General features: G+C 58.8%; 1 protein-coding gene and 2 long non-coding RNA genes across 11 annotated transcripts in view; 1 reads left to right on the top strand and 2 right to left on the bottom strand.

Annotated features, from left to right (window-relative positions):
• The window catches only part of CLEC16A (C-type lectin domain containing 16A), a 200126-nt gene extending 191195 nt beyond the window's left edge, over nt 1–8931 (top strand). For 5 of the 9 annotated variants that reach the window (XM_025855519.2, XM_073899491.1, XM_025855520.2 and 2 more), the window contains one exon: nt 5582–8931. In XM_025855519.2, coding sequence (XP_025711304.1) covers nt 5582–5907 — 326 coding nt within the window. In that variant the 3' untranslated portion in view covers nt 5908–8931. The other 4 variants (XR_012380442.1, XM_025855521.2, XM_073899492.1 and 1 more) reach the window with 3 other exon arrangements.
• LOC141373974 (uncharacterized) lies at nt 7484–9697 on the bottom strand. Its single transcript, XR_012380447.1, has 3 exons — nt 9186–9697; nt 8809–8899; nt 7484–7612 (listed from the first exon to the last, which is right to left on the bottom strand). It is a non-coding gene; the product is annotated as an uncharacterized lncRNA (long non-coding RNA).
• A 647-nt stretch (nt 9698–10344) lies between these two features.
• LOC141373973 (uncharacterized) lies at nt 10345–21669 on the bottom strand. Its single transcript, XR_012380446.1, has 3 exons — nt 21399–21669; nt 18246–18491; nt 10345–10550 (listed from the first exon to the last, which is right to left on the bottom strand). It is a non-coding gene; the product is annotated as an uncharacterized lncRNA (long non-coding RNA).
• Nucleotides 21670–24729: the final 3060 nt, after the last annotated feature.

Raw genomic sequence — 24729 nt, 5'->3', positions numbered from 1 at the left:
CGGCCTGTTTTTGAGGAACAGCGCATGTGCCCGTGGGGGCCTAAGCCCGTGGCCCAGCGCTGGCAGAGGGCCCCTCACCACAGCGGGAAGGGACCCGCCCAGAGGGTCACTGGTTTGCCCTCTGTGCTGGGAACACCTGCTTCTGAGTCTCCTCCACATGCCAGGGACAGAGTGTGGATGCCTGTGAGTGGCTTTTTTGCAAGTGCTGGACCTCAAATCAGGGCCAAGAGACACCTGGTTACCAGGTCACAACTGAATTCCCTGGTAACCAGAGAAACCAGCTAGAAGGAGTTGGGAGCAAGGGTATTTTATTTTCATGGTTACTTATTCACCTGTTAAGGCTGTGCCGAGGGAATTATTGTCCAGTTGTAACAGCTGATGCGCAAGTTGACCTGTTCCCCATGTCCTTTATAGAAAGTGCAATGAGACCCTCAAGCCTCCCTGGGGAGACCGGTGCCCTGGGCAGCCTCCTGGGACCTGGCATCTTGTCGCCCACCTGTCCAGTGCAGCCGGCCTGATAGGCCTCAGCTTGCTCTTCACTGAGAAAATTATAGAGTTGAAATTAGCAGGGGTTTTTTTCCTTAAACACTTGATGGTTTTGAGAAGCAGAAATTGCAGAGAACGTATGGCGGGAAAGAGAAAATAGACCCAGTTTGGAACCAAACGTAGGGCCGGTAGGAATACTTTAGAAAAACTTTCTGGGTTGCAGCCCGTCGCACGCACGTACACACAGGCAGATGCACGCTCACACACACCCAGTGCACATGCTTGCAGCCGCACGCCCTGCGTGAGGCTCAGATAAGAGACAATCGTTTGTTAAAAAATGAAGTCAGCGTGAAGTCCAGCCTGCTCTTTCCGTCGTCCGTTTTTAGGGCCCATGGAATGAGCGCTTTGACCTTACCCCAAGGTTTTATAGGAAGAAGGAAGGGTCTGGCCCCTGGAAGCCCCGGGCTGAGGCCTGGCAGGGGCGGGGTCCTGCTCTCCCCATCCTCACCTGCCACCTGGGCTGTCTGAACACATCACCTTATCCCCCAGTGCTCGGTCCCTTTCGGGCCCAGTGGGAGCCAGACAGCCCAAGACTGACCCACGTGTCACTGAACTCGGTTACCAGTCAGGCAGGACCTGAAGGACAGAAACCCCGAGCAAGGCTTGTTCTCTTCTCCCCAGTCTTCTCCATGGCATTAATTTTTTTTTCTTTATCGTGGTGAAATACACATACCACACGATGCACCATCGTAACGACTTTTAAGCGCATAGGCCCGTGCCGCATTAGGTTATATTCACGTTGTGTTCTGTTGCATTAATTTTCACCTTGGCTCAAACCTCAAGGTTGTGTCCAAGAGTACGGATCCTTCCTTCCCAGGGAGATGCTCCTAACATTTTTGTTTCAGCTGATTAGAACCCCCCCACCTTGGCCGCTCGGCACCTGGTCTCGGGCCTTCCTGCTGTGGCTTGGCCTTGGTCTCCAAAGGGGCAGAGCTGCCGAGTGTCTTCTGGAGTGTGGCTGGGGAGGGGTCCAGGGCTTGCCCAGAGCTCCCCGAGCTGTGCTGTTGGCTTTAGTGTGGTGACATCAGGAAGCTCGGGGCCTCATCGGTCGGAGGGCGGCAATCTGCTTGCTTCTCTAGCCCGCTGGGCTCCCGTCCCCCAGCCACACGGCCTTCCCCCCTCAGACGGTCCCAGGGAAGCAGGGCCCTCGTGCTCACGGCTGGTTCGTGTGTGGATCTGCCCGGCGGCTCTGTCCCTCTCTCCCTCTGTCCCTGGACGTTTCTCGCCGACCGACACCACGCGTGGCCGACCACTCCCAGTCTTTCCTTTCCAACAGGACTGAGCCTTCGCCGTCTTGACCCTCGAGTGGGCCCCACGAGTGGGCACCCGGTTGGGCCCCTCGCCGTGGTGACGGCGCCCCGCTCCCCTGGGGCTCTCGTCCGGGCCGGGCATCCGTCACAGCTCCACGCCCCTCTCCGGGCCCCTTTCTCTGTCGCGCGGTTGAAGGCTTTCTCTGACCTGTCGCTGTGTTTGCCTCTAGTCAGGAATGGCAGGAAAGGACGCCGGCGAGTGTTCAGCCTGTCGGAGGCCGACAGTCACGGCGGCCACTGGGTTTAGTGCTTCCAACGGCAGCTGGCACGGCACCTCCCGCAGGCGACTCAGGCAGGTCTCGTCCGCTAGCCTGTGCGGCCCACACGCCCCGCCACCGCCTTCCCGGGCCTCGGGGGACCTCGCGGGGCCTCAGGGGACCAGGGCTGTGCCGCCCCCTCCAAGCGGCCATCTCCCCAGCTTCCGCGAAGCCTGTTCTTCCGTTCCCCTGCAGCCTCACCTGGGCTGGGGCCCGCATCCCCCGCCCTCGAGCCTCGGGCAGCCTGGAAGCGCCGTCCTTCTCCGTGGACACCCAGTGCGGGGCGGGGGGGGGGTGGTTCTCCAGCCCAGTCTGTGCGGGATTGGGGGGGGGGGGTCCCTGCGTTAGGCCACGAGGGTTGAGCAGCAGATTTTGCAAAAAGCAACCGAGAAGTCAGCTAGGTTCTCTTTTCCTTTTCTTCCTGGTCCCCCAATCCCCACTCTCCCCCGACCCTCCTCAAAGCTCAGTGTTAGATTCAGTCCCGCCTCAGCCAGAGACCAGAGCCGGTTCCCCCACAGGTACGCGCAGGGCGACTCCATCATCCCCCGTACTTAGGTGCAGTGTCCCAGGTGGCCACAGACGCGGGTTCCCTGCGCAGGGCCCCTAGCTGCTGCCTGCCCCCCACCTCCCCCACCACCTTCCCCACCTTCCCTTAGGGGTTCCCATGCTGGCCTCCCACTGGCCAGTCGGGAGCCTTTTGCCTTCTTTTGCATTTAAAAGCTGCTTCCTTTGAGCTCTGCCCTTTGCCCTGCTATGCTCTGCTGCCCCCCCCCCCCCCCGCCACCACACACACACACACACACACTCACACACACACACACACACTCACACTCTCTCTCTCTCTCCCTCTCTCTCCCTCACTCACTCTCTCTCTCTCTCAGTCCCACTCTCCCAGCCTGAGTACAACAGCCCCAAAGTTTTCCTGGAAACCATCACTCCGCAAGGGCCAGCCAAGCCCCTGCCCCAAAGCCAGAGATCAGCTTCTGGAGGGTGCTGGCCAGGGACGTGGGGACCCACTGCCTCGGTGTCAGCTACAGGCAGAGCTTCGGGAGACCAAGCATCTCTCACAGAACCCTGGACATCCAGGACTTCCCGCTCAGGCCTCCACTCTTCTCCCTGGCTCCTGGCCAGGAAACCAGAATGTTCTCCAAATCTCTCATGTTCGAGGCCAGGCCCCTATCTGTGGCCTTTGAGCCGAAAATACCAGCAGACAGGCAAAACCAAGGGCTCAGCCCTGGACCAGAACATGTGTCTTCGTTGGGTAATTTTCCCGTGGTGAAAAAGATCTCCTTTTTTGTTCCCCTTGGAATGGATACGTTTGTAGCTCACATTCAGGAAGCAATTCTTAGTTTAAAAAAAGAAGTAAGGGTTGTGGGTGATGGGTGAGAGGTTATTTTTACCCAATAAAAAATGGAAAAAGGCTATTTTTAAGGGGAAAAAAAACCCAACCCTTTTAATAAAAATTGTTGGTTCTTAAAGAAGACACCAATTGTGTGTGTGTGTAATATTGTCTGTTGGTTTGCTGGTTTTTAAATATATTTGATGGCAAATTTCCCATATCCTTGATTATGCTTATCACCAAAAACCCCATTAGGGATCAGGGAAAGAGTTTTGCCAGCTTTTTTGAATATCTGCATGCAAATGAGCCAAGAGGGAACTCTTACAAGAAGTTTCAAGAGAACATAAAGGTAATGCTTGGCAGTTCTGTCTCCAGATGGCACAAAAGTGCCATTTGGAGAATTAGTCATTTCGGAACTGCCTTGTCAGCAGCTGAGCTTACGTGTTGGCTCCGTAGGTATGCAGGCCCGTAGCCATGCCCACCCTCCCCGGAAGCCAGGTGGAAGAAGCCAGAGCAGGTGAGCCTGCACAGAGTCCCACATGCTCTGATGAGCAGCAGGTAGATCGTGCGGGGTCAGAACGTGAGCCTGTGCATGCAAGGGTGTCCTCGCTGAATGGAGCGAACTCAGTGAGATGCAGAGAAACCAGAATGCGCGTGGAGTGTTTATTCAGCGTTTCTGGGCTCGGCTCACACCCTGAATCACATTTTCCGCTCGTGCTCACCGCCACCCCACCCCTGGAGCGAGGGCCGACCCAAAGCCCTGTGCAGTGGTTTTCCCTGGGCCTTATTTCTCTTTAAAAATAGATATATACATAATAACAATAAAAGGAAGGACAACAAAAGGCCCTAGGAAGGGATTATATGGAATCTTTGAGAGCTTGTCTTGCCCAGGAGCCTTGGGGGAAGAAACGCTGTCGCATTCTCTGGGAAGCTCAGTCTGTTGCTCGGGCTTTCTCTCCACGGTGGGGATCCTCTTCTGCGTCCCATTCTTTATGCCCTTCGGTTTTCTTTTGCTTTTGGTTTTTCCGTTCTCTTGCTGTATGTTCAGTTTGCAGCCCTGTTTTGTTTTGGCTTAACTTTAAAAACAAAAAAAGAACCTAACTTGAATCTCATCGAAGAAAACATGTCTACCATCCTTCCCAGGGTCCAGAGTGCTTTCCGACTCATGGCTCAACACCTTGTCATCAGCACCTTCTGCTGATGCCTGGTCAACCCCAAAATCTGTACAAATAAGGTATTTGCTTTCCCATCGAGCTGCCCTCGGCCGCCTTGTCGATGCTTTCAGATTACCGGCGCTTAAAGCCCGGAGGATGTTTTCCACGGTGAGCACCAGTCTCAGCTGCTGTTCCTGTCCAGGCAAACTTGTCATGGGAAAGCAGATAGGCCATTTGTCTGTAATCTAATCAAGGATTTTGAAAAGCACCAAAAAAAGAAATTGCCACTTCAAAAATACACTGCACTGGGCGGAGCGTCCCCTGCCCTCCCGCTACCGTGGTTTCTCTCCGTGACCACCGTAGGGACGCTCAGGATCCGAATGGCCCCTGTCTGGGTGCTAACTGAGCTCACAGGGAAGGAGCAGGAGAGACAAACCACAGTCTGAGGTTTTGTTTTGGTTTGGCAAGCTGAAAAGTTCCATAGAATTCCTTTTTGTTGTCATTTTGTTTTGTTTTGTTTTGTTTTTTAATATCACAGTGAGTTCCCCCTTGGGTAAATGTACCAAATGTAGGCTCTGGAAATGGCCTGAAGTGATAAGCACACCCAAGCCCATTTCCTCCCTAAACACATATTTACTCATTGGGCAGGTGGTCCAAGACTCTCCCTTAACAGGGAGCCCACCCGGGCCACTTCCTGGCGCCATCCTCTGCCCATTGATTCTGCACAAGCCCCTAATTGTTCTCTCACATCACAGGTCAGGGTAACCCTGGGCCCTGACAGATTTCTCCCCAGGCCTAGGGAAGACTGGATTTACCAGCTCCTGTGTCCCCAGAAGGAGGAAGTGGAGACAAGCTGTCCCCCCCCCCCCCCAGAACCACCATCTCCCACCCAGATGTCCCTGGGCCTCTGTGCAGGACGGGAACCGAGTGTCCCAGGGCTAAGTGTACCCTTGTTCTTTCTCCCCCCCCGCCCAGATGACCCCGTGACTATGGAACCGCCTCAGCCTCATCTTCCCAGCCAGTTGGTGATCATCAGCGACATGGACGCAGAGGCCAGGCCCAGCAAGAGCCTGGCAAGGAGCGCAGACACGGAGGCAGTCAACCTGTCCCCCAGCCTCATTCCCGCCCAGCAGCCCACCATCTCCCTGCTCTGTGAGGACGCTGCCGACACGCTAAGCGTGGAGTCGCTGACCCTCATCCCCCCCGTCGACCCCCATAGCCTCCGCACCCTCACCGGCATCCCCGCGCAGCTAGGCCAGGAGGCCGCACACCCGGAGCCAACGGGCCCCGCCGAGCACTGAGCGGGCGCCGAGTGGCCTCCCTTTGTGTGTGGGGGCCTGCTGGCAGGGACCCAGTACAGCTGACTCAGAGACACATCGGGAGCACCCACTGTCCCCGCGGCCCCCAGGAACCACGGCTGCCATCTCTTCTCGTGCTCCTTCACTCTGTTTGAATTCCCCGCTTCACTTTGCACCTCTTGGAGAGCAGGCTGGACCTGGGGGAGACACCCCAGTGAGCCCAGATGACCAGGCAGCTGCCTCCAGGAGGAGGGCAGCCTCCTGGTCTCTGAGCCTGATGACCCTGGGGTGGCAGGACCCCCGCCGCCTCTCTTCATCAGCCAGCCACCCCGGTCTGGGAGCTCCTCGGCCACCACGCCCAGTGTGCCCGGAACAACTGGACCAAGTCACTTTGGGTAGAAATTTGTAGAGAAACAAACTTGGATAAGCATCTCCTTTGGATATTTATTTCCGCTTTTGGCAGCAGATAAAAAGCATTTATTTAAAAAGCATCTATTTAAAAAAAATAATAAGTCCAAAAAAAGAATCCTCAGCCCTTAAGGTTTGACGTCATGTTAAAAGTATAATATTACTGTTAAGATTTCATTTTCATTTTCATTTTCCCTCGAACTTCCCAGCCTTGTGTTCTAAAGCTCTCGGTCTGGCTTTCCCTGTTTCCTTCTCTACCACTCGCTAACTCTGCGAGCCTGTGAAATGATAAGTACCTTCCTGGAAAGTTTAGCTTATTTTTTAAACAAAGATGAGGGAGATACATGTATTCTCAGGTACACCCAGAGCTGAGAGGGCCAAAAGTTTCTCTGTCGCGGTAGCCAAGGCACCTTGCCTTGTTTCCTGAAAAAAATCTTCCCAGGAAAGGGGCCGATGCAGCCAGCTCCCCACTCAGGACCCATCCTTCATCTCTCTGGACTGAAACCAGTCAGGACGGCTTCCCAGCATCACCTTCAGTTCTTACCACCTCTCTTTGTCTAGAGAGAACCATCTGGGACCGCGCAGACCCCGGCCCCGTGGCCATGATGGAAAGAGGAGGCCCCAGAGGCCGTCTTCCATGCGGCCTGCGCCCGTCTACGTGTGTGCACGCTGCCATGCAGGGCGATGCCCAAGGGCCAGGTCCCGCCCGCCACAGGGACACGTCCCGTCTCGACCAGTTGTCCTGGGAGCTCAGGTGTGCCGCTCTCCCTCTCGGCTGCCGCTGCCGACACAAGCTGATTTTTCAAATGGAAACTCCCCACTTGCTTCTCCATTTGTGCCGGGCGCACGCGGGCCGGTTCTCCGACGTATCTCATCGTGCACCTGCGCCGTTCTTGTCTGCGTAGCCGGGCCCAACCCGGTGACCTTCGCCTCTCCCGGGTCGGCGCCAAAACCTTCCACACTTTCCTCCTCGTGTGCCCGCCCACAGTGCCAGCACATCCGGGCCCGGGGACCGTCGGCCTGTTCAAGGACCACAGGCCTCATGGCCTCCCTCACCCTGCGGTGGCAGCAGAACCCACCAAGGAGGGCCGTGGCGCCCGTGGGGACGGGGCTCTCCACCAGGAGAAACCCTCTGCTTAGCTGTGCCCGCCCCACTTCAATGGGGAAGAGACCCAGCCCCGAGAAGGAGGCGTGCCGGCAGAAATTCCAGGGGCCTTGGCAGGAGGGATGAGCCATGACCATCCGCAGAGCCCCACAGCAAGGAGAGGCAGGTGGGATGGAAGAAGGGGTCAGGCGGTCCCTGACGAGAAAGGGCATGTCATCAGCCACAGAGGCCTGCAGCCGGCCACCCATCCTACCGGATCCTTTGCTTGGATAGAAGAGCGGGCTGGCGCTCTGGTTTTGCAGGGACTCTGGGGCAGCAGAAATGACGGAAGGCAAGTAACTTCCCAGCCCGGTGGCATTATTGTAAAGAACAGGCCCCCCCTCCAGGACCACCGGCCTGCCCTCTGAAATCCAGTGGCTCCCAGCGGCTCCACAGCCACCGAGCACTGAAGGAGTTGGGGACAGCACGGTGGGAGGTCCTGCGGCAGCATTGCCGAGACCCGGAGGGTGGAGTGGAACGAAACGTGCCACCTGCCGAGGGCAGGCATGCCCCGGAGGTGGGCTTGCAGCGTGGGTCCTGCGGCTTGCCCCAGCAGGACGCCTTGGGGCGTGGGGTGGGGACTTCCTTAACCAGGGGCCCCCTGTCACCTTGCGTGCGGGTGAGGAGGATGCATGCGTCCTTGTATGAGGAGGTCTGGGGTCTGCAGGAGGCAGGCAGCCATCTTGGCTCTGATGAAGGACCTGCCTTGCTAGGTCTTGACCATCATGGTGGCCGCGGGCACGCTGTGTCTTTGGGAGCACCCCGCAAACCTAACAGCAGGGGCTCTCCGAGGCAGGCCAGCCCAGACAGGGAGGGCCGGGACTCTGGGGCCGAGCAGAGAGAGGTAGAGCCGTGAGTCCTTGCAGAGCAGGAGTGGGGACCGTGCCCTCCTGGACTCAGATTTCTGGGGCCAAGCTCGGCAAGCCCACGCGGCCTACCATCTGTCTCCACGTCCCACCCTCCTCAAGTCCATTGGGCCCATTGGGTTTGCGAAGTCAGGGGCAGGGTTGGCCGCATGAACCCTCAGACCTCAGCTTTGAACGTTGTGTGGAGAAGCGTATGTCCTTACAGTGTAGGGGCTCGCACGAGCGAGGGCACCTCTCGCTGAAGGTCAGATGGGGTGAGGCCAGGAGCTCTCCAGCACCAGCCCCAAAGCCCCAGCAAGGATGTGGGGCAGAGACGCCATCCCAGGGAGGGGCAGGAGGAGGGCGTCCACCACTGCAGGCCTTCCCTGCTCCCTTTCCCTCCGCCCAGCCTGTCTGTTCCCTGCTCTCTGCAGAAGGCAGCTCCCCCCACCCCCAGCCCCTGCATTAGCAAACCCCCCCCCCCCAGGCGGGAGTGAAGAGACCTACCTCGTTAAAGACATACACTAGATTTCTCTAAGGTCTCACGATGCACTGTTAGAAATAAAGGCACGGCGTGAACGGATTCTCATCTTTTTCTCTAGACGCAATAAATAAGAAATACTTAATGTAGTCATGTTGACATTGGGCATAAACGATCAGGGTTCCTTATGTTCATTCCCCCTGAGGTGAAAATAGGTAAATAATTCTTGTCCCAAGGAGGAGCAGGGGTTAGGAAGCCCTCACGCTTCTGGGCTAAGGGACCATTCCAGGGAAGTACCCGCTCTCGCCAGCGTGACTCATGTTCTGTGGGCACTGAACACGAGGGTGGAAATGAAAACTGGAACTTCCTGGTAAATTTGAACTTGGCAATAAAAGAAAGTTACCAGGAATGTGGGTGCTGCTCCGTGGCACTGTGGTAGGGAGGCCGTGGCCCGGCAACGGGAAGGTTCTCTGCAGCCTCACCCCATGGTCCGTTGCGGCGGCAGGGCCTCTACCTGCGCGCACCGTGGGCCAGGTATCCACCGGCTCCTGGGAGGGGCCGGGGCCGGGCTGGGAGAGCCCAGGGGCGGCTGGCTGCGCTCAGAAGGTGCCCCATGCCCACCGAGGTGCAGGGGGCTCTCCGTCCAAGCCTCAGGTTCTGCACCTGCGGAATGGGGCCTGGCACAGGAGGGCCGGGGACAGGGAGCCTCGGCATCATTGCTCACACGTGCCGCTGGGCCAGGGGAAGTGGGAAGGGCTCGCCGCCAGGGACAGAGTCCGGTGAAGTCTGTCCTGGGCGGGCACCATTCCAGAACACATTGACAAGCACCTGCGTGAGCTCCGGAAATCCCTGGAAGTGGGTTCACAGGTTCTCCAGCTTAAACCTGGCCCAGAAACAGGCAGGACCTTTTGGGCCTTGAGGTAAAACCTGAACTGAGTCCAGAACATAAACGGGATGCTGGCCTCGTGCCAGGAGTTGCGTTTATGGCAGAAGGTGGAGGCCGCTGCGGAGGGTGGGGCTCAGTTCCTCGGAAGCCTGCCCACAAGGCATGGGGGTGCTGCCTTACCCATCCCCAGAGTAGCCCTGCTTTGCGGGCACGTGGGCATGCACAGGTTTCGGTGACTTCACTTTAGAAAAAGGAACTTGCTGGAAGGATCCTCCGGGAGAAGGGGGAAGACAGGCCTCACAGGGGGCAGAACTGGGGACAACGGGTGTTGGGGGCTCCCTCCAGAGGGGGTTCTGGGCCAGCCAAGGGCCAGGCCCCTGGGTTGTGGGGACAGGCGCCGGGAGTGAGGGGCGAAGGGCAGGGGCCGGCAACACAGATGAGGAAACGGAGGCCCCGTGGGGCTCAGCAACCTTCCCAAGGGCCCTGGAGTGCAAGTCCAGGCCTGTGTGCTTCGTGCTGCCCACGCCATCTGAGACCTTGGCTGCTGGGCCAAGTGTCCTTGGGCTGTTCACAGGAAGAAGGAAGTGAAGCCGTAGTTCTCAGGTGAACGGATGCTGGAACCATCTGGAACGCTTGTCCACAATCACAGCCATCCCCTTCCCCAGAGCTAGTCCCCGAGACCCTGAGATATGGTCTGGTTGAAGGCCCTCCGCGCGGTGCTTGTGGCCCCAGAGGGGTGGCTCTTTCCTCTGCTGCCTCCCGGCTCTTCGAGAAATGTCGGCTTCTCCTCACGGGGCAGAATTTGGAGCCAGACTCTGGCACTCAGCAGCCTTGCGGCCGTGGCCACGGCCAGGTCACCTGCCTGTGCTTGGGTCTCCACGTCTGCAAAGTAAGGACAGGACTGAGCCTGCCTCGAGGGTCGTGAGGCCGGAGGGAGTCACACAGGCAAAGGGCTCAGCTCAGGGCAGGGGGCTGGGGAGCTCTGGGCATGACACCCTCCGTGACGGCTTCCCCCGCCCCCTTCCCAGCCCAGGCTCAAACCTGGGAAAGGCCTTGGGCTTGCTTGGTGGCCTGGGACGAGTCACTTTGCTCTCCCAGTCCCTGGTTCCCGTCTGTAAGGCAGGCTGGGAAGCACCCACGCCAGGCTCAGGGGCTTCACCCGGAGCACTGTGTGCCCTCACAGTGCAAGAAGGGGCCACCTAGTGCCTGGCAGGAGTCCGCCAGGAGCTGAGGCCTGCGGGGGTCTGCCCTGGTGCAGGTGCCTGGCCGGCCTGTCCCTGCATCTTCTGATGGCACTTGGAAGGTGGAGGAGCAGGTGAGCTCCTCCAGGCGGGCAGCATCCTGCCAGCGAATGACCTTGGGTCCCATGCTCCGGGAAGATGGCTTCCCAGCAGCCGCCTGCTGGAAACCCCCTTCCCCTCCTGTCCCGACACCTCGTGGCCCTTGAGAGCGGTGGGAAAAAACCCTATCTGAAGCGCCTCTCTCCTAAGGAAGAGAGGTCTGAATCACCCAGACGGGAACACGTGGGGCTTCCCAGGAATTTACTCGAAGGTGCAAGAGGGGGGCAGCAGGAGGCCCCCCCCCTGCCCTCCGGGCACCTCACCCACCCCACAACCTGAGCGCTGTGGCCCTTAGCCCACCCTGCTCCTGGGCCCCACGCCACCTGGCTCAGCCCGCTTTCCCTCCAGACAGTGCCTGCCTCAACATACCTGAGCTATCACTCCCTCGACTCTTGACTGACCTTATAAATTCAGTGTGCTGAAAAAGGGGGAGACTTTATCACTGGAAACCAAAACACAAAACCAGCCCCACTTGCTGTGTGTGTTTCCCAGGGCCACCGTAACAAATGACCACAAACCACGCGGCTCAAAATAACACAAATGTGTTCCCACCGCTCTGGAGACCAGAGGTCTGAGATCAAGGGGTCGGTGGGCCGGTTTCCTCTGGGGGCTCAGAGGGAGCATCCGTTCCCCACCTCCCTCCTGGCTTCTGGTGTTGCTGGCCATCCTGGCATGTGGCCGCCTCACTCCGGTCTCTGCGCGTGTCTTCACGCGGTCCTTCCTCCCTCTGTCCCCCGGTGTAGACCTCCCTTCTCTTAGAAGGATGCCAGTCGTTGGATTTGGGACCCCGTCTGATCCAGGATGATCTCACCTAGAGATCCTTAACTTCATTACATCTCCAAAGACCCTATTTCCAAACAAGCTCACATTCCCAGGTGCTGGGGGTGGGGACGGGGACATATCTTTTGGGGGCGGGGGAGAGTCACCATTCAACCCACTATATTTGCCAGAAATTAAAGATTCTGTACAAGTACGTACAATACACGTTAAGTCTGCACCACCTCCCATTACTGGCCATGGGCTCCGGGCCCAAGGCCTGCCCCGTCTCTCTAATCGGGAGACCAGCGAGTGTTCCAGACCTGTGAGCACCCAACCGAGACTTCCTGTCTCACAGGATCGGAAGGACTGATCCAAGAGAAGCAGCAGCTCAGTCTGGGACTCCGTTTTGGAAGTGTGTGTCCTTGGACGCCTTAAAATCTCCAGGCCACCAGCTGGGGACGCTGCTGTGGCACACACATTGTAGATCACAGGTGGTGCCAGGTTTTTGGGTTGGTTTTTTGTGTTTTTGTGGGTTGTTTTTTTTTTCATCTTCCTTCTCCATTAGACTCACCTAAAGGCAAGGCTTGTGTCTTATTTGACCCAGCCTCCCCGAGGCTGGGTATAGGACCCGGCATGCTGTGGGCTGTCTCTGAATGTGTGTTGGATGGATGGATGGAGCCATTCTTGGACATGGTCCCAAATTCCCAAAGCCCCAGTTCCATTCATGTGTCTGTGCCCATCGCTCCAGCCTCGAAGCTCATCCTGTTTGTCTTTGGTCTGATGTCTTCCAGCCCTTCCCAAGGGCAGCCAGAGACCTCTGAAAGAATCTGCCAGGGCCCATCGACAAGGACAGGAGCAGTTGAGGGCTGTAGTTTGCCGCCATTAGAAACTGTGTCCCCCCACCCTCCCCAGGTGTCCGAGCTGGAACAGCTGCTGCTGATACATCCCTGCCTCCAACGGAGCCTCACGCAGGACCGAGTGGCTTCAGAGCCAGCAGACCAGGTTCAGGTCCCTGCACCGTTACTCCTCAACCACTCGGCCTTGAGTGCGTGGGTAAACCGGGACCAGCCCTGGCAGGGGCCTCGGTGGTATGGTGGGGACAAGTAAGCCGAGCACCCGACACCCAGCCTGGCCTGGGGGCACCTTGCCGGAAATCCTCAGCAGCAGCCTGGCTAGAGGCAAAGAGGGGCTTTGTAAAGTACCCGATGCCCAGGCCCCTCTCCGGTGCCGCGAGCCAGCGCCTCTGGGGTGGGGCTGAGCAATGGAGTCCTTGTACGGCCCTCAGCTGACCGAAGGGCAGTCGAGATGAGAACGAGCCTTGGTCACGCTCCCTCCCTCACTGCAGCCACATCCGGAAGACCGAGCCCTTTCCTGGGACAGGCCCCGTGCACCCACCTTCCTTCCCGGCGACCCTCCCCCACCTGGGCACCTGCAGCAGCTACACCCCCGGCCACCCCAGCACTGCACGCTTGTCACCTGCCAGAGCCTGTTTCCCAACGTCAGCCCCCTGCTCTCTTCTACCAGCTTCCACTGGTTTCCTTCCCGGCACTTGTCACACCTCCAATTACTTTTGTTTAATATATTCCAAATCCCGTTGTTTTCAGCTTGAAGAATGCTGAGAGCAGAGCCAAAGACGAGGCCGTGGGTGCCAGCTGGTGTTTCAGGTGGCGATCCCAGCACGCAGGAGTGGGAGCAGGGACAGCGCCCTGGCGCCCAGGGCCCCCTGTGGGACCCCCCCATGGAACCTCCCAGAACCACCTCGTGACTGCCTCGGAGAGCACAGGAGGTCAGGCGCCTACCACGGACTCTCCCCGGTGGTTGAGGTGAGAAGGGCCTGGCCTCCCCCAGCTGCCCTGCCTGGGGCCCCATGTAGCCCCCACCCAGGTCGGCCAGCCCTCCTTCGGACAGAAGATGGGAGACCCTGCAGGCCCTTGAGGGCGGGAGCTAGTGGGGCAGGGGGCCTGGCGTCAGAGGCAGCTGCGGGGGGCGCTGCTGGGCCCCGGCTCCCCCCACCAGACCCCCACCTCCCTACCCCCCGGCTGCACCCACTGGCTCCCCGCCCAGTGCAGCCCACCAGCAGCTTCCGGGCCGCCTGAGCAGGCTTTTAAAGAGAAATTGAGCCAACGTCTTCAAAGTGGAGATCTCCTGTAAATAGCTGGATTGATGGCTTCTCTCTAAAAATCAAATCTGGGGACCATGGGCCCACATTCCTCGTGGGGACCGCCACTCAGAAATGCATGTGGACTGGCCGCTGGGCAGGTGTGGGCTCCCGGGGACACGGATGCGAGCTCTCCCAGCAGACAGACACATGGACAGGCGGGTGGGCAGGCCGTTCCTTTCCAGCCCTCCCACCTGCACAAAAGGTACAAGAGACAACTTCTCTGGCGTCCGTCTCCTCATCTGGAAAATGGGTCTGATAAGGGTAACTCAGCCTGCGAGGGTCCCCTGGGTTGCCTGTCCCCACGGACTCCTCCAGCGAGGGTAGAAACCACCTGGCTAGTTCATTCCACCCACTACTTGTGCCGAGGTCCCACTCTGCCGGGCTGGCTTCTGGGCCAGGCTGGCTTCTGGGCCAGGCTGGGCTCGGCACAGACAGGTGATGGTGAGAAAGAAGGAAAGAAAGGCAGGAGCGCACCCTGACGGGAGCCTGAGCCCAGGGCGCCTGCCCTCCTGGCCACCCGAGGCCCCCAAGCCTGTTCGCCTGTTTCGGGAGCTTAGCCTGGCTGCTGAGAGCAGTGGCAAGCATAGGAGGGTTCAAAGCCAAGAAGTGACAGATGGGACTCATTGCAAGAGATGCCTGGACCTGCAGGGGAGGGACGGTTGGGAGGGGCCCACCGCAGCACGGAGGGGTCACGAGAGAAGTGGGCGACCCATGACTTATTTAGGAGGTAAAACCAGCAGCCCACTACCTTATTCCTCCTCCATTCCTTCCTTCTTTGATGTGTTCGATTTTTTGTCTTTTTCTCTATTGCACCGATTGCCAAAGGATTACATCGCTTTGGTGACACTCTGGCAAAGTACACAAAAATAGGATTTTCCATAGTTCCCACATGGTCAACCCTTGGCGGGGAACCCTCTGCTGGCAGATTCCCTTCCAGTCTTTTTTCTCTGCCTTATGTAGCAGTTGAAATAATACAGTGGGTGTAACTTTGTGCCCTGCTTTTGACACTTGGCCCCCCTGGTCTCAGCAACACCCCTGTGTTCCTGGAAGCTCCGTTTCCGAAGAACGTCAAAGGTCTGCTGCAGGGATGTGTCCCTCGGGGTTAGCTGTCACCCATGGGTGGACATGGAAGTTGTTGGCACTTCTATTATTTTGAACCACCCTGCAGTGAACAACCTGATACATAAACCTTTGTCCACATTGTATATTATCAGTCCCTGGGAGAGGTTCTGAGCCTGGCGATTACCCATCTGGTAGAAACAGAAATCACTTTAAGGCTCTGGCTACAAGTTATCAGATGGCTTTCCGGAAAGGCCAGAGCATTGGCGCCCCCACGAGCCACCTGCCATTTCTCCCCCAGCATCCCCAGCACGGAGCATTGTCGGTTTTAAAATCCTTCCCATTTGCCAGCGCAGCTCAGAACTCGCCTCCTCTGCAGAGCTTCCTCAGATTTCTCCTCTCCATCCTCCACATTCCTGTGGCTGGTCCCTGCCCTCTCTCCACTTGCTCCTAGTCCATCCCAGCTGTGGTTGACTTTGGTCCTACCATTTGCAGCCGGGGGTAGAACCTCCTCTGAGGCAGATGAGCCGCCCACCCGTCCAGCTTCCCAGCCCCAATGAGCTGGCCCATTTTGAGCATCTATAAGGTGCTGAGAAGCTCCCCCAGCAACCTATACGGTCAGCATGATGCTCTTCTACAGAGAAGCAACTGAGACCCAGCCCAGAGAGGCTGAGTGACTTACCCAAGGTCACACAGCTGCGGAGCGGCATTGCGGGCGCTAGAATAGCAACCTAACCCCCGATTCCTGGACATGGCATATGAGCCAACCCCAGCTAAGCGATTTACGTGCCCGAGCTCAGTTTATCCTCCCCAAACCCTAGCACACTGGTGCTAGTATTATCCCCATTTTACAGATGAGGAATCCGAGGCTCAAAATCACCCAGCTTAGAAGTGGTGGAGCCTAGAGTCCTTGAGGCTCCCGGTCACACGCTTTGCCTCTAATAGAGCAAGGCCAGGAGTCACCACCCCACGCCTCCCCAGGGCCCGAGTGGGGCCCTAGCCTGCTCCAGCTGCCTTGGCAGAGGGAACACCCCCGCCCTTCACCTGCCCAGAGAATTCACAGGAACTGCCTAGAGCATGTCCTATATCACTGTTTTCTCTTGAACCCGCTTATCTCCCTCGCTTTATCAACTCTGGGCTTCGTGCCAGTCTGCCCAGGTAGGAACAGTCCTTTGGGGGTAGCTCCTGCCAAAATACCTGGGAACTGGACCCTGCCCTTGGTGGCATCTGTCACCGAGAAGAGGTGACTGCAGAGCCCCCCTGCCCCCCGGCCCCTTCCTGGGAGGCCCTAGTGGACAGGGAGGCAAATTTCATTTTCCCCGTCACTGGAACATTTATTTAGCACACATTGATTGGGCACCTACTGTGTACCAGGCAATGTACTAGGCACTGGGGAGACAGCCGGGAACAAGTCAGACAAAACTCCATGCCCCCGCGGCAGCTGAGCTCCCGGCAGAGGACGGCAGGCAATATAGAAAATAAGCACATAAATCCCCAGTGACCAGCAAGTGCAGAGTGCCCGAGAAAGCACAGAGAGAGCTGAGGAAGGAGGGCCGGGCCAGCCAGGGAGGAGAGGAAGGGACTGCAGCTCCAAACAGAGATCGGGGAAGGTTATGCCGAGGAAGGAGAAAGATTGAAGGAGGTAGGAAAGGGATGTCTGGGTGGTAAGAGGCAGAGGGAAAGGCCAGTGCAAAGGCCCTGGGGCCCATTGGAGGGACTGTGGCTCCAAAAGCAGCTTTCTGTGTGACCAAGAGCTGGTGCCTTCCCATCTCTGAGCCTCAGTTTCTCCTCCTGGCAAATGCAAGCTCAGAGACGCGTTCTTCCCAAAGTGCCTACGGGCAGACTCCACGCTCTGCCGAGGGGAGGGCTGGCGAGTGGCTGGGGCCCTCATTGGTGCTGACACAACCACCCTCTTTTTGGAATGCCGCGGGAGGGTGAGTGAACAGGTTTCCTTGGTCTCTGACTCCAGGGAGTGGCTCCTGGAAGGCATCTCCCTGTCCCTGGAACCTCTGGGCAGGACTGTCCCAGGCTGTCCCTGAGGGGGCCCCCAGAAGCCCCAGGGGCCACCCACCACGGGATCCAGCACAGGCCGGGACTCTGCGGGCTCTGGAGCCGCTCACCCCTCCGCCCCGATGCTTCCCATCCATGCGGGGGCGTTGCCGAGAGACCCGCTGGGAAGCACACCCTGGAGGCTGAGCCCAGACCAACATGTGCCATCTTCATCCTCATTCTGTTCACCCTCTCCTTCATCATCAGTGTCTGGGCCACTAGCCTGTACCGAGCACCGCCTCCGAATCGGGCCTTGTGCTAAGCGCACCGTCACAATCCATCCCATGTCACCTCTCAGCCCTGTGCCGTAGGCACTATGATCTCCTGTCTTCCAGATAAGGAAACCGAGGCACGGAGGGATTAGGAGACTTGCCCAAGGTCACAGATCTGGGAGACGAGGCTGGGACTGATTCCTACCCCGACGGGCCTACCCCAATACCTGCACCTTGCCCCCAGCCCAGGGGGAAGCTCTCCGCCCAGGCCCTGCCCTCCGGGGATAGGCGCCCCTCGAGTGCATCTGCTCCTGGAGTCTGCAGGGGGTGGATGGTTGCACTAACTTCCCCTCCACCTGTCCCGGGGTGCTTGCCCTCGGTGCAGGGGGCTTGGCCCTGTTTCCCAGAGGAGGCAGCCCTTTTCCCACACTGCACCCGTGGAGCGCCAAGGAGAGGGGGCGGCCGGGGAGGTTGGGGCTTCCTCCAGCCCAGCCCCCAGCTCCTCCGGGGGCTCTCCACAACCCCTCCAGGGCTTCCCATGCAGGAGAGATGCCTTGGGGGGGGTCTCACGTGACCTCAGAGCACAGGGTACAGAGTCACCCCCTTCTGCACTCCCTTTTGGTCCGTCAGATAAAGGAAAAAGAAAGTCTCCACGGAGTGCTTCTCCATCTTTAACGGCCTTTTTTTTTTTTTTTTTTTAATTTTGACAGAGAGAGACAGCGAGAGAAGGAACACAAGCAGGGGGAGTGGGAGAGGGAGAAGCAGGCTCCCCACTGAGCAAGGAGCCCGATGCGGGGCTCGATCCCAGGACCCGGGATCACGACCGGAGCCAAGGGCAGGCACTTAACCGACTGAGCCACCCAGGCGTCCCTTTAACAGCCTTTAAACATTTGCTGATCTCCCCTTTTCGAAAAAGAAAGAAGCACCCCCCTTTACTTTCAACAGTCCACCTCTGAAGCCAGAAGTGACTATTTTCTTTGATTTTCACTGTACTTACACTTCCTCGAGACGTGTGGTCAGCCAGACTAGCGTTCCACTTGGTGCGATCTCGTAAAATGTCCTTTTCCATTACAATTGCTTTCGCAAAGCGTTGGGTTTAAAGTGAATTTGTTCACCACAACAGGATCGCCCCTCATACCTGTCGGCATGGCTGCCCTCACGAAGACCAGAGACAGGTGCTGGTGAGCACGTGGAGGAAGGGGACCCCGGTGCCCCGTGGTGGGGAGGCAAGCCGGTGCAGGCACTGCGGAGAAGAATATGGCGCATCCTCAAAACATGAAAAAGACAACTACCCATAGGATCCAACAATCCCACTTCTGGGTGTTTATCCAAAGAGAAGGGAATCGCTGTGTCCGAGTGCTATCTGCATCCCCGGGTTCATTGTAGCATCATTCACAAGACACGGGAGCAGCCCGAGTGACCCCAGTGGGTCAACGGGTAACGAAAATGTGGTATCTACACCCGGCCATAAAAAAAAAAAAAGAAAGAAAGAAAGAAAAAGAAGGAACTCCTCCATTTGTGACAACGCAGATGAACCGTGAGAGTCTTGTGCTCAGCGAGAGAAGTCAGACAGAGCAAGACAAATACCGTGTGATCTCACTTATACGTGGAACTTTGAAAAGGAAAGAGAACGCATAGAAACGAGATCAGGTTCGTGGCTGCCGGGTGAAAAAAGGGAGACCACCCTGGCTCAGCCCAGGAGGGGAGGATGGGTGTGGGGCCGTGGAAACCCAGACAGGGTGGAGGGCACCCAGCTGAAAGCAAGAGGAGCTGGGCGTCCTGCTTCTCCGTGAAACATCCTGGAGGTGGACGTGGCCGTGAGACCCACGCGAGCTTGAGGGAGCTTCCCGGGGCAGCTCTGTGTGTCGGCTCGGAGGCGACAGGTGGCACCTGCTCACATTCCACGAGCCACAGCAAGGCCCAGGAGCACACTGACCCACACCCGGGAGGAGAGGAGAACCGGGCATGTCTCCCACACCCCAGGGGACCCCCAGGCCTGAGCAGCCTGCTACCCAGATGGACAGATGCCAATCCAGGACTCCCGGGGCTGGGCGGGGCCCAGGGACCGCCGAAGATGCAGAAGGGCATCCCTCCCTCCGGGTCGGCACCTCCTGGGGAAAGGGACAGAACGAGGAGCAAGCACAAGACAAGAGTCCTTGGAAGAGCTACCCCGAAAGGGACTGCATTTGCACCAGAAGAGGCCGGTAAAGTGCCAAGAGAAAGTCTCTGCCAGCAGCAGGACTGGGTATGAAATTGCCAGCTGTTGGCACATCTGGGGCATGACCCCAGTTCCAGTTAGCCCCACAGCGGCCCCACTGCCCAGCCCTGCTCCGAGCGTTTTGCACGCAGTGCTCCTTCTCTCCTCCCGAGCCTATGAGGAGCCCCGCTGTTCCCCCGTGTCACCGAGGAGGAGGCCGAGGCCCAGAGAGGCTGGCGTAAGGACACCCACAGGACCTCTCACTCCAGCCACAGCCCACCACGTGCACGGATGGGCAAGCCGAGGGCCGGAGAGGGACGGTCACTAGCCTGAGGGCCCCTGAGCTGCTCAGGGAGGAGTAGGGCCCGGGACCCAGTCCTTCTGACTTCAGAGCCCAGGATCTCGCCCCCTGACCACACGTCCTCCCCGGCCCAGGGAATGGCCCAGCCCGGGGAGTGGCCGTGATGGGCAGGACCTCGCCCTTGTCTTTGAAGGAAATCTCCGGGCAGCCCATTCCTAGAAGGAAGGACCACACCCTGTGTTTACCTGCTGGGCACCCGGGCCAGTGGATCCTGGCAGGTCCTGCCACGTGTCCGCTTCTGGGGAGGGAGGGGGTGATCAGGTGGCCTCGGGCAGGGCTCCTATGGCTGGCACCCAGGAGGTGGGTGGAGCAGGAGGTGCAGACCCCAGGGCCCCGTTCCCCCCTCCCCGCCACACCAGGCAGAGCTCCTTCTGCCCTTTTGTGCCTCAGTGTCCCCATCTGATTCAAGGGCCCAGCCATACTTCCTTCCTGGAAGTAATTGTGCAAATTACACGAAGTCCAGCATGGGGCTGGCAGGGCTGTTTCAAGGAACCCAGGCTTTATCCCAGGTGGCTATGGGAAGCCCTGCGGGGAGGGTGGTTAGAGGGATAAGCTCAAAAGAAAGAAAAGGAAATCCCCAGGACCCAGCAAGAAAGAAGGAATTCAAGGTGAACTGCACATGACGTAAGGTGGGCTCTCCTTCTGCCCATCTGACACCCGGGGACCTGGCCGTTGGAACAGAATGTGCAGGGGGGCGGGAGCAGGGGACCAGCACGAAGGCAGGACCCTGAAGAACACCCCCTTCCATGAAAGGGGCCTTCACTTTGCCCACCGGCCTGGGGACGCAGCCACACGCGAGGGAAGGAGTCTCCGGTGAGAAACTGCAAGTCCAGGACAGGAAGGGCAGGGGTGGGGCGGGGCAGGCAGTCCGGGGCCCAGATCGGCAGTACCCCACTTTGCTGCCATCTCAAGCCAAGGCAGCAGCAGTAGGAAAATCCGTCTCCCCCTTGTGAAGCCCCTGGACCAGCAGCCAAAGCAGATTCGGCCGGCCCCGGTGGGGGAGACTTCCCATCCCGAGAGTAGCGCACACCCCGAATGTCCCTGCAGATGAGCTCACGCGGACTCAGCACCGGAGAAATCCCACCCGGCAGGACCCTCACCGGGGGGTCTCTATCTGCCATCCGCGGGGGGGCTGTCCATCCGAAGCCACGGACGTTGCTGCGTTGCTGCGGCTGCCGCCCCCACCTTCCCTGACTACCCCTCCCCAATCCTGGGAAACCTGCACTTCTCCCAAATGCCTCATGGGAATGTGGGTTTTTTTCTGAGGCTTTGACGGAAGGGCTGAGTTTTTCCGCCTGGGTCCGGGGGATGAGGAGACAGTGGGAACCCTGAAAGTCTCTGGAAGTTCTCCAAGAGCTGGAGGGAAGGTGCTGGCCTTCCTGGGGGATTGTGGGGGCGGGGGGAGGGCGGGGAGGGAGCATGCAGGTCCGGGGGTCTTACACAGCCTCGAGGGATGGCTGGCCTTCATGAGGCCAGTCTCCAGGAGCTGAGCATGAAGAAGCCTATGATGGGCCCGGGGACATGGGGGGCCACCCGGGTCCCTGCCCTCAGGTGTCACAGTCTGGGGCAAGGCTGATCCAGACACGGCTTACCTTTCCGTGCAGCATGGGGCTCTCCAGCTTTTGCAGAGCAGGGGTCCCTGGTCCAGCGGAGGGTGGGGGGAGGGCATGGCTCAAGAAGGGACGGCGGCCTCAGCTTTCCTGTTCCTAGGGAGGGGGCAAGGACATCCCCCCTCCTGGGCCCTGGGAGGACCACAGACAGCGGCGGGGAGCGCGGCCCACAGAAGGGTTGCTGGGCTTACTATTAATGAATGAATGGCCCGCCCAGCTGATGAGTCGCCTGAACGAGCCACCGTGATTGATCTCACTCAGTGAATGGACTGATGAGAAAAATGAAGCCATGAATGAAAGGCACGGCCCGGCCAGCCCGCCCCCCGCCCTGGCCCGCGGGAGGGAAGGCCAGGCCGGCCCTGAGTCAGAAGGAGGTCAGAGGCCAGGCGATGACTCGCCAGGGCGCATGGCACACACCGTGACTCCGCACTTAATCACTCCCACCACGGATAACACACCAAGGGGCCGAGCAGTATTATCCCTGGGTCACGGCCCCGGGAAGGCGGCCTCGGGGCTTTCAACTCACTGTGCCCCTCCCACCCCCTCCTGGGCCTGGCGGATAATGAATCAGGGCTTTTCGGGAGAACTCTGTATCAACTCCAGCCGGCCGTGGGCCAGGTCCACTGGGGAGCTTAGAGATCCAGGGCGGGGCGGGGGGAGGGAAGCAGGGGTGGTCCTCCTGTCCTCTGTGCTCGGGCTGAGCTTTGGGGGACTGGGATCCCACCTTGCAGCCAGCCCCACTCACCACGATAAATAATAGCAGTGACCACGAACATTTACGGAGCCAGGCACACCGCGCCAAGGGCACCGTTCCTCCCCTCTAGTCCTCTTGCCTCTACCAGGAGGCAGGCGGAGGGTGGCTGCCCACGACCTTGTCCACGTTCCACCTGATTCCCACCTGCACGACCCACCATCTCCAGCGTTACTCCGTCTGATAGCCTCACTGTTGGCACTTTGCGGGAAACTGAGGCTGGGAGCAGCTGAGCAGCTGGGAGAGGGGGCTGGAGGGGGATGGGGGCAGGCAGCACGGCCTCCCGGGGCCCGCAAGATCCTCAGGGAGCGCTTGGGGATGCGAGGCAGAAATAAGGAGGCTTGTGGCAAGGACTCTGGGGACATGAAGCTGCGTCCGGCAATCCCCGCAGGGCACTTTGGTGCTGGGGATTTGAGCAGCGAGAGCCTGAGGCTGGGGCTTTCTTGCCCTCTTGCTGGGCGCCCCCTTGGGAGTGGGGCGATTGTGCCTCCATCCATCTGCCCACCCATCCGGGGGCCCCTGGGTCCCCAGTGGTGACCCTCACCAGAGGGGTCTGCAGAGCCATCGTGGGCATTCATTTGCACATGCAAAGGGGGGAGAGAGAGAGAGAGAGAGAGAGAGGACAGTGCCAAAGCAAAGGAAGGGATCCGTGAAGGTGGGGTGGCGCTTCAGGCCAACCTGAGTGTGGCTTTCTCCTCCGCCAACCTCAAGAAGATTCAGGGGCATTCTTTGGAAGGGGTGTGGAGGGGAGGAGGCAGCCCGGAGCAGTTTCTCCCTCTTCCTCTTCCTTGCGAACCCTTCACCGCCCCAGAAGGTGAATTCAGGGCTGGCTCAAGTCAGACCACCACCGCCACCCCCAGACGCCACGAATGGGGCATCTCTTGTCCATCTGTGTGGCGCTGGGCTTAATTAAGCACCTCACACACAAGGTGTCCAGGAAGTGTCACCACAAGGCGTGAGCAGAAGCTGCTCTTTCCCCATCTTGCAGGAAGCCAAGAACAACCAGAGAGGTCGAGTAACTTGTCCAGAGTCACACAGCTCTAGGAAGTGGAGTCAGGATCAGAACTCAGAACGAAACGATTCTGGGCTCTTGTTCTTTTGCCCGCTCACACCTCAGCTGCCTCAAGAAATGTTTGCTGGGATTACAGACTTGCTTAAGTTCGTTCCAGTCCATCCCTACCATGGACCATGCCCAGCCATGAAAATGGTGGATTTGGAATATTTCTTCCTTTAGGAAAATGTCACTGGTGTATACTTAAAGGAAAAAGCAAGTTTTTTCCTTTAAAAAAGCGAGAGTTTGAGAACAACATCACGCTTTCGTTCATTTAGAAAGAGTTTTCTTAGGAAAATCGGCCAGAGGATGGGATGTTACAAGGCTGGCAGTGGAGACCCTGGAGGACAGAGGGCAGGGTCCCATGGTGAAGGACGGGGCCCAGCCCACCAGACGTGGTGCCATCCAGCTGTCCTGCCTTCTCTGTGATGGTGGCTCCCGTGTCATGGGAAAGGGTGTCCCCATTGATGGGGATCTGAAGACCCCAGGGCCCAGGGAGAGAGTGACAGTGGGTAGGTGAGGAGGCTCAGACGCCCTGTGGGGTGGGAGGGCCTGGGGCAGGGGTGGAGGCACAGCGGGTGCCCGGGATGACTCTTCTGCCTGGCATGCCTCCCTTGCCACCCTCATCGTCAAACCTGTCGGTCCTCAAGACCAGCTCAGACATCCCCTCCTCCAGGAAGCTTCCCTAGATTTCTGGGCCAGCCAGGCATTTTCCTTCCTCAGTCCTCCTCCAGATTCCTTGTATAAGACTTGGTGCTTCCAGGCTCCTCCCCTCAACTCTGATCTCCCTGAGGGCCCCCCTCCCCGAGCCAGCCATGGCGGGGGGGGGGGGGGGGGTTTTGTGAACCCCCCCCCCCCCCCCGGGGGGGGGGGGGGGGGGGGGGGTTCCTCCCCCTAACGCGGGCCCCTCCCTCGGGGGCTGTGGCTGAGTGGAGCTCACCACCCTCTTGGTGGGGCCACCTTGCATTGCACTTGTCTTCCCACCAGGGCCTTTAGTGTCGTATCTGATGGAGCCCTTACTCTACACCCGTGGAAACAGAGCCTCAAGGAAGCTCAGGAGCTTGATTGGTGACCCAGCCAGTGAGTGGCAGAGCCAGAATCCAAGCCCGCGTCGGGCTGTCTGCAGAACGTCTCAGGGACTTGCCACCCTCTCTCCACCGTGCTTCATCAGATGGTAAAGTCTGATTTCTCTTTCAACGGCTGCCATAAAGAGGTCCGGAGCATTGCCTGAAAGGCAGATGCGAGCCCTAGAATTGCAGTAACTAGCTTTTCTATGACGCCTCTCCATGGGGTCCTCCTTCCTGCCAACCGTGTATCCCTGTTGCAGAGGGGGGAGACTGAGGCCCAGCAGGCCCAGGGCTCCCAGCGCGCCCCCCCCCCCGGCTCTGACGAGGCCAAGCCCTGGCTGGCCCCCAAACCCCTGGTTTCTGAGCCCGGCTGAGCACACGGAGTTCTGCGCCTTGCCTGGCACCTCCTGGGGGCATCTGAGAAATAGGTTTCCTGCTCAAAGC

This window comes from Callorhinus ursinus, unplaced genomic scaffold (assembly GCF_003265705.2).
Source record: "Callorhinus ursinus isolate GAN/ISIS: 27379988/994484 unplaced genomic scaffold, GSC_fseal_2.0 scaffold13, whole genome shotgun sequence".
Classification (NCBI taxonomy): domain Eukaryota; kingdom Metazoa; phylum Chordata; class Mammalia; order Carnivora; family Otariidae; genus Callorhinus; species Callorhinus ursinus.
This window is presented reverse-complemented; position numbering and strand designations above follow the sequence as displayed.